At 36.2% G+C, this 9,645-nt stretch overlaps 1 protein-coding gene across 1 annotated transcript in view; it reads right to left on the bottom strand.

Annotated features, from left to right (window-relative positions):
- Positions 1 to 4,601: 4,601 nt before the first annotated feature.
- The window catches only part of SPTLC3 (serine palmitoyltransferase long chain base subunit 3), a 123,247-nt gene continuing 118,203 nt past the window's right edge, over positions 4,602 to 9,645 (bottom strand). The window contains exons 11-12 of the mRNA XM_070956428.1: positions 8,662 to 8,791; positions 4,602 to 4,715 (exon numbers count right to left, since the gene is read on the bottom strand). Of these exons, the coding sequence (XP_070812529.1) occupies positions 4,602 to 4,715; positions 8,662 to 8,791 (244 nt within the window). The remainder of the gene's footprint in view (positions 4,716 to 8,661; positions 8,792 to 9,645) is intronic.

Raw genomic sequence — 9,645 nt, 5'->3', positions numbered from 1 at the left:
TAAGAAAACTCCAAGGAGGGAAGAAGCTAAATCTATAAACTCAGAACTCATTAATTGGAGGAAGAAACTAACAATTCTGACAAACACTCCCTGTGCTGGTAAGTAATTTAGAAATCCAGCAACAATACATTTGCCCCATCAAGGTGCTCATCTTCAAAATCATCTCATACCACAGCCTCTGTTTTGCCTTGGGCACCAAAAGCTATCAGTACACTATTCTGACTTCTTCACCAGTAACAATGATAGTGATACTGAGATCAATACTCCAGCAATATCCAAAAGAAACTGCCTCCTCAGCCAAGGATTTTAGAAACTGTCAGGCTCCAAAAACCAAGAAAGACACATGGTAATTCTTCCAAATAGATTTCTTTATTGTTCCACACCTATAGTCAGAATCGTACTGAATAGAAGCACCCTGCAATCTATAGGAAGCATATACTATGGCAGGGGTGGGCAACTGTGGCCCTTTTACAATCTGTGGACTCAACTCCCAGAATTCCTGAGCCAGCTTGGCTGTCTCAGGAATTCTGGGAGTTGAAGTCCACAGGTTGTAAAAGGGCCACAGTTGCCCACCCCTGTACTATGGGAACCAGTGGTGAAATGTAAATTTTGTTACTACCGGTTCTGTGGGTGTGGCTTGGGGGGGGTAATGTGACTGGGTGGGCATGGCCAACTTTTAAAAAACTTTTTAAAGCATTTTTTTACAACCTATGCTCCTTATACATATTTTGGGACTCTTGTTTGTTTTTATATATCCTTTTAATATTTTTTAGCTCTTTAAAAATTACTTGTTTGTAGTGTACCCCATCTTCTGTTTGATTTGAATCACCAGCTTGGGTCCCCCCCCTTTTTCAGCAAAAATGCAAAGGGATTTCCAGTCACAAACAAAAATACCTGTTGCTTCTTCCCTAATCAAACAAGTCAGTTTTTTCAATTTTTGAAAATTCTGTCATTTTCACCAACAACTCCTCTGTAATATATACTGTACATTTCTGAATCTTTTTTGTAGGTGTCTTACAATGTGCAGCTTTGAGCTGTCAGATTTTTAAGCTGTTTCATTGGGCTTTCATTTTAATATATTTATTTTAAAATATTGCTGCCTTTGACCTTTGTAGAGTGTACGTAATCCCTATGAAAACCTGGCAAGTTTTAGGGTTCAAGTATATTAAAACAGAGATCTTCGTTTCCAGTTTTGAAAACTGTTAGACAAATGTTAAAATTCTGAATACAGGACTCTTGGCCTTAATAGTTCTCTCCTGCTGAAACTGCTTTGGTTTAACAATTATGGTCCCCTGTTATCCTAAGTGAGATGAGTATGTTCTAGACAGAGAAACTACTTAGCTATGGCCAATCATTAATTTTTCCCAAATAGGTTTTCTGGCCAATTTTCCTCTTTTGTACCAAATAATGCTCTTTTGATCTAATGTTATAATTGCTGTATTTTGACATTTTAAATATTATTTCCCCGCTTCCAAAACATTGGAGCCAAGGAGCAAAGTAAAATATTTTAGGAAGATTAGCCAAAATCCTCACAGTGTATTTCAGATAGCCTTGGTAGATTTCTTTATCCTAGAAGATTTTTTTTTAAGATAGTAGTTCATATAATTTGATGTTGGAACAATACAAACTGATCTGTCCATCCATTTCTGCATTAGTAGCACCTTACATGTCCCCCTGTGATTAAGATGGGAACCCATCTATAATTCTCTGCACTCTTACTTATGGTTCTCTAGTCCAGGGGTCTCCAATCTTGGCAATTTTAAGCCTGGCGGACTTCAACTTCAAGCTTTGTTGGCTAGGGAATTCTGGGAATTGAAGTGTGCCAGGCTTAAAATTGCCAAGGTTGGAGACCCCTGCTCTAGTCCTATTGAGACCATGTTACTGAAAATCAGGGTAAAGAGACATTTTCTTTCAGGTGACTTTCCCCCCCTTGTTTTTGCTGGTCTAATCGGACAAAATACATTGATTTCCACTTTTGAATATGTTAATTCGAGCAAAGAAAAAAAATGAAGTCACTGCATTTGTAGAACCTTTTTAGTGCTTTCAGTAGCTCAAAAAACTAGATTATGGTTACAACGCAGAAGAAGCTGCCCTATGTGCTAATTTCCAAATGTAGTGAGAAGAATTTGATTCTGCTACCCTGTTTCCCCAAAATAAGACTTCCCCTGATAATAAGCCCAATCGGGCTTTTGAGTGCATAGCAATAAGGCGAAGTGCTTATTTCAGGGTTCAAAAAAATATAAGACAGGGTCTTATTTTTGGGGAAACACGGTATTAAATTAGAGATGTGAAAATTAGCGCAAGTCAGGAGAAATTAAGGTGGAAACAGCAAAACCAGAGAAGATGACTGCTTTTAAGTCATCATTATGGCTATCTTGGGAATGGCCATACTGCACATGGGAACAACAAAATCAGACAGCTCTTAACAACAAACTTCAGAACTCATTCTACACACATTTCTTCTGCTTCAGGCAGTATAACTATGTGCTGCACTAAACCAGAGTCCTGCTTTCTTTGATCATGATCAGAGCAGCTTGCTCTTTCCAGCATCTGCTCTTAGTAGACTGTTCCAAGCATAGAAACACAGTGAAACAGGCAAAAGCAAATTGCTAGTGGCTGAAGAGAATTATGGAGGAAAAGACTGAGAACAGGGACTTCTGGAAATTTTTATAACACTTGTAGAACATAGTTTCTTTGTAACATATGGTCATTCATCAGGGGCAGATTGGTCCTGAGTCACTGTGCCAATTTTTTTTTTTTATGACCAAGAAATGAAGCAACTTCAAATATTTTAAAAAACACACAAAAACATCCTTTATTTTTTATACAGCAGTTTTAGTATAATGCACAAACATGGGCCCGTTTAGTGTTTCTCAAGTTCATTTGCCAACGTGAACAATCACATAACACTGTACAATTCGCTCCTTTTACCCTCCTATACTTCTGAAGCAGAGATCTTGATATTCTGGAATGCACCGTGGTCCATTTTTAACATTGTAGCCCCCAGTGAATTTTATTAACTTGAATAACAAAAAGGGACCTCAAAACTAATCAGACTCGCTTTATCCTCAAAGCTGCTTTAACAAGCAAGGGAATCCCATACTGTAATTGGTATTCCACAATTTAATTGTTCAGTTCTTAAATCTAATTTTGCAGCTGTGTGTTAAGTGGATACCACAGCTTTTCAAGAACATGAAAGTAAAATACATCTGTGAAACAGAAAGCCAAACCATCTCCTGATCAGACATGTTTACAGTATCATGAGACTTTCAAATGGTTTGTATCTCTCTCAAAAGTGATAGAAATACCTTTCAACCAGTTATCTTAGAGTATGCGTGTATGTGCGTATAGTTACCTGAGGCCTCAATTGTTGAGACTGGACAACAGTCTGAAGACAATGGTATATTCTCATTAGTCCTGGCCCCATTCATTTGGTGAAACAGAAATGGAATTCTATCCACTTGTTCCTTTAATCTCCAAATGCTGTTTTCAAATCAACTGGTCATGTTTTAAAAACAGTTAATAATTTTAACCTCAAGAAAAAGATGGATATATCAACCTTCCAGAAAAGAACATTCACTGTGGTCTCCTATATTATCTCACTGAAGTAATAAGGCAAAAGGGCCAGTTCTTTCAACTTGAAGATGGCAGTCACAAATGCTAAGATCTTTGAGAATTATATTGAATTTTTGATTCAATATAGCTTGAATTTTTCGATTCGGCAGTCTGCTTAACCGAGCAAACAAATATTCATGGAGAAAGAAAAGTGTCTTACAAATCACATCTGCTTGTTTTCACACTGAAAGGCTTAACACATTGCAAATGGGAAAGTGAAATAGTTATTAAAACTGTGTGTGACAACTTTAAAACCCTACCTGAAAATTAAATAAGTAATCCTCCTTTAAATTATGAAATATTTCAAATAATTCAACAATGTTGAATCTGAATTAACGTTGTTTTGGTTTAACTTTATCAACTGAAATATAAAATGATTTTTTAAAAATACCAAGCAGCAAAGTTGAATTGTTTTTTTTTTTTCTTTACTCAAAACTTTCTAACAATAATACTTAAAGTTACACAAAACCATGAAAGACCATTGACTATCCCTGAATCAAGCTCCGGTTTACTCAGTATGTCGATGTATTTCTACTTGATGGGGATTTTTTTGCCTAAATCCTGTTAAGCTGCAATGGAGATATACTTCTTCTATAAATAAGGGCCAATTTAACAAGGTAACTTTTTTTCTGCTATTACATTACATTCCAATTCATTAAAAAGTGTTATCATAATTAATTTTTTTCTAACTCTGCTCTTAAAACAGCAACAAGAGCTGTGTAAAAGGAACTGATGTATCAGTTAAAGTCTTTGGGGTCTAATAATAATAACAATAATACTTATATTTCCTTGTGAGAGAACTGCAACAATATTCTAGTCCTTTGCAGACAGAATCCAATCTGGTAAAAACAGACATAAAATGCTGCTCTTGGATCAGGTAACTGTGAAGCAAAAACTGTTCTTAGAAAAAGAGAAATGCATTTCTATTGTTGAGAACCCCATCTCCTCCTTGTAACATCATTACAGTTTGTCCATGGGAGGGAAACTTAATCTTCAAGTTCAAAGCTTGTTTCATCATACAGTTCAGGACGAGATGACCTAGCATGCCGGGAATATTTCAGACACAAAAAATCACCCAGTTCATCTAGAGCGTTCAGGACCTGAAATGCAATTTCAGTGTATTAGAAAGGCATACTTAGCATTTTAAAAAAAGACACAAAAAGTCATGCCTATTTCTCGTATGGCATGTAATGTTGATTTTAAATTGGGTGTTTTAATTAGGTTTTAATTCTGAGCCAAAATTATTTATTACTTTTAATTGGTTTTTAAATTGATGTATAGATATTATGTTTTAATTGGCTGTACACCGCCCCGAGTCCTTCGGGAGGAGGGCGGTATAGAAATTAATTAATTAAATAAATAATAAATAATAAAACTGTTATGAATAACTCATTCAATTTTTTTCAGAGGTTCTACATAAATCATTCATTTACAAGTTCCTTGTAGTTTCTGAGAGCTGCTTCTATCTCCTTGATGAAGTCTTAACAATCTCCCCTGGATTAGCAGAATTTTGCATGATTCTGGTCTTGATGCAAAGGCATAGTTTTGAAAAGGGTGATAAGGACTCTGCATGAGCACAACATATATCCAGAATACTCTTTGTGTGGGTACACCGGAATGGAATGGGAATGGGAATAGGAAAGGAATAGCATAGCATAGCATAGCATAGCATAGCATAGCATAGCATAGCATAGCATAGCATAGTGTAGCATGCATAGCATAGCATAGAATAGGAAGGGACCTTGGAGTTTTTCTAGTCCAGCCCCCTGCTCACACAGGAGAACCTATACCATTTCAGACAAGTGGCTGTCTAGTCTCTTCTTAAAAGATCTCCGGTGATGGAGCACTCGTGATTTCTGAGGGAAAGCTGTTCCACTGGTTAATTGTCCTCACTATTAGGAAGTTTCTCCTTAATTCCAGGTTGCTTCTCCTCTTTGGTTAGTTTCCATAACTTTTCTACTTTTCTACATACTATTTCCATAAATTTATTTTTCTTTACCTGCCTTTTAAGCAGCATTAACATGTTTTTTTTTTTTGGGGGGGGGGGGAGAGACATTGTATATGAGTATGTCTTTTAATATTAGTATTAAACTAAATTAAATACATCTGGAAAAGTGTTACAGCTCTGTATCATTATAAATCAAAGTACATGCATATCTTATGGGCATCCCTGCATCTGCCTTGCCCCATCTTGAAGCTGGCTTAATTGAGTTATTGAGGATTTTTCCTTACAGCGAACATTCCACAACATTGCTAAGCTGTGACTGAGGTAGGCTGAATCTGGATCAAGGTCATCTAATAGGGAGGTGGTGTTTTCCATAGAGAAGCTTTTTATGCAGGCATTCTAGATGGCAAGGAGGAGGAACACTGGATTGCTTGGCTCCATCTGGCTTCCTACAGGATTGGTGCCTTCCCTCTGGGATGCAGGATTCTGCTCCCCACTAATCGTTTTTGCTCTGGCCACCATAGCAGATAGAATCTTGCCAGCACAGCGTGTTTCCCCCTCCCCTTTTTGTTCTTTTGGTTGCATGAGGACATTGGTCTTATGAAATCTCAACCATGACGCCAAATACTTTCTGTAGCACTCATGAGGAAGTAAGTATAGAGACAAAGGAAAGAAAGATGGACAGGAAGGGAAGTCTGGCCTAGTTGGTTGAGTCATTTTACCTGCCACACTGTAAAAGGACTACTGTGGGAATAGTGATTTGAAAAGTGACCTTTATTATGGTTCTGTAATCCTAAAGGAATACAAACATCAGTTTTTCTTTAAAACATTATATAGCTGTAGGGTTAATTTTTAAAAATTACAAATACATTTCTGGTGACCTTCTTTTTAAAATGTTGGTTCATGGATATTTTCTTCTTGCTTAAAAGACAGAAGAAAAGCATATCCAGGAAGTCTATGCAGATATTTGAGGAAATTCTTCTTATATCTTTCCATTTTAGGAAGGGAATAATGATGGCTGGGATATTTCGAATTAAGTTAAGTCCACATCATAGCTCAACAGTGTGCATTTTTATAAAAAATGTTTGTATTAGAAGCAGGGGTGAAATGCTCCTGGATCGGGCCGGATCGCCCGGTCCAGTAGCGATCTTGGCCGGTGGTTCAGCGATCCGGTAGCGATGGCAGAGCAAAGCTCTGCCCACCCATCTGGGTGTCATTACTTCCTGGTTTTAATCAGGAAGTAGTGTTTTTTACCTTCTGCGCATGCACAGGTTTTGCACATGTGCAGAAGGTCTGCGCGCACACGTGACGCGCACACGCTTCCGAACCAGTAAGGAAGGTAAGTAGATTTCACTCCTGATTAGAAGGTTTAAATACAATAAGAAGTATGAAAAAGCAAAGGAAAAAAGAAAAAAAAAGGGAAACAGCCATACTGTGTCCAAACACTTAGAATTATATGGTTATAGTCAGTAGTGGGATTCAAATAATTCAACAACTGGTTCTTTGCCCTAATGATTTCTTCCAACAACCAGTTCACCAAACTGCTCAGAAAGTTAACAACCGGTTCTCCCAAAGTGGTGCGAACTGGCAGAATCCCACCACTGGTTATATTACTGATTTTTTAAACGTACAAATTCTTTTTGTGGCCAAAGTATGTGCTTGCTTTCCACACAAAACTAATAGCTCAGTGAGGTAATTCCTATTGATTCCACACAAAACTAATAGCCCAGTGAGGTAATTCCTATTGATTCACAGCATAAAATTCAGGGTTCTTTTATTTTCAAATTACTGCAGAGAACAGGTCCTGACTGTCTCTAGCAAATATAGAATTCTTTAATAGGCCTTATAGTACATTACAGTTCTTTAATGCATTAATTGAACTTGGGGCATGATGTTTTCCAATTTTATTAAACATATTGGGCTTAAAATCATTAGGTGTCTTTCAAGAACAAGCAGAAGAATAACAAAACCAGAAGATCGAACTATTTGGATAATAAATTATTATAAAGTTTATTTAAAGTTCTGAATTCATCAGGACAATATAGTCAAACAGAATATTTTTAAACAATTAGATAGTGTCCCTTCTCTTAAGAGTTGTGATAGAATTATTATTTAATCAAATTTTGACAAGCTTTTCCACAAACAACATAGTTTTTTTTTCTTCTAAGAATCTCTCATTAACTGTAATCTCGCTTTAATCATTCCTTGAAAATCTCGGGAAACTGAGAATATGATACTACTTTTCAAATCTGCCCCAATACCATAAAAATTGATACCATTATGGTGATACCATTGTAAGGGAAGGGACCTATAAGAACTGGAATTAACAAGCAAAAAATGGCTTAAATTGCTTAAAAATAATTTTTTTAGAGAGTAAGTGTGGACAGGCTGTCAAGTGCCCAAATTTTGATTACATGACTGTCGGAGCCATGCCGGCATAGGCATTATTCATTGAACATTACAGTAACTTTCAATTATTGCTATATGAATGGCCATAATCATTCTGTTCTTGAAATTATGGCCTTCACAATATCCCACTGTCACACAATCACAATTTGCAACCTTCCCTGCCAGCTTCCCAGAAACAGTCAATGAAAAAAGCAACAGGAAGTCAGAAATTTGGTCATGTTAGTTTCTTGATTAATAACTTATAGTGGTAAGTCATAATTCCACTATTGATGAGAACAAAAATATGTAATGTATCTTTACCTATTGTCCATAATGTTGTGGATATTTATCTTAACAGGATTTCAGGATTTCTAAAGGGTATTACTCCAATCATTCATAAAATAATATATACATTTTATAATTCTGCTCCTTTTCCACTTTGACAATTTAAGAATTCTATAAAAACTCAAAACCTAATACAAGTGGGTTCAATAAAATACACTGTTTAATCTATACTTTCTATCTTTCTAGCAGCAACGTGTTCTGATGTTTCTAATTATCTAATTTAAAAGCTCCAAAAGCTCTGTGATCAAATGAAGCTTAAACAAGGAAGGCAAAATTACAAGAGACAACAAAGAAGAGAAATCTAGTGAGGCTTCTCCCAAGCCCCTCCAGGAAGTGAGGTTGTTTTGTAAGTCTATCTCTGTGCTTACCGTGTCTAGCATCTCCCGTGTATGAGCAGTGGACACACAAAACCGAGCTCTGGATTCTGTGATTGGAGTAGCTGGGAAGCCAACTACAACCACACCAATGTTTTTGGACAACATGAGTCTTGCAAAAGCCCTGGGAAAGGAAACAAAATGAAACAGAGCTTATTTTCTTAAAACGGCATTATATTTAAAAGAACAAAGAATAAGAATTGCAGAAATAATACCAAAAACATATACATATTCTGATGATATAACAATGTTAATAAAAAAAAATCCTTCCAATACTGTGTTTCCCCCCAAAATAAGACCCCATCTTATATTTTTTTGAACCCTGAAATAAGTGCTTGGCCTTATTGCCATGTGCTCAAAAGCCCGATTGGGCTTATTATCAGGGGATGTCTTATTTTGGGGGAAACAGGATAGGATTACAGCTAGGATTAGTTCTTTCTTGCATTACTGTGTATGTGTGGTATGGACATACAAAAACATTTATTTGGTAGATTTAGTACACTTTAACAATTCAATTGCATATGAATAAACAATAAGGGGCTCCCGGTCTCACTTTCCTTCCTCAGGCTTGCTTTTAGCAAACCACACTTGATAGGTTTTAATTAAATTGTCTAGTTGTTTTTTTTTTTTTTTTAAATACTTTATTGAATTTTCCAATTTTTAAAAAGACAATGTACAATCACAATCTTGATCCGAGGTGCAATGTTTACACATTTCATATATACAATATACAGTTCTATACAATTCTCTACATTTCTATACAATTAAGTCCATTTCGGGTGTCTAACAAATCGTAGCCTATTATCATATTTTTATCCTATTCTTTAACCAGTTATACCAAATTCCCCATACTTCGTAATACTTAGAGTTCTCTTCATTTTTTAGCTCGCTCGTCAATTTAGCCATCTCTGCGCACTCTAGAATTTTATTTATTAATGTTTCTTCAGAGGGGGTAGAGTTGGATTTCCAGAGTTTCGC

The sequence above is a fragment of the Pituophis catenifer genome, unplaced genomic scaffold, assembly GCF_029215685.1.
Source record: "Pituophis catenifer annectens isolate HBS135680 unplaced genomic scaffold, rPitCat1.0.hap2 SCAF_1, whole genome shotgun sequence".
Taxonomy (NCBI): Eukaryota; Metazoa; Chordata; class Lepidosauria; order Squamata; family Colubridae; genus Pituophis; species Pituophis catenifer.
The sequence above is the reverse complement of the archived record's forward strand: the minus strand, read 5'-3'. Positions and strand labels throughout refer to the sequence as shown.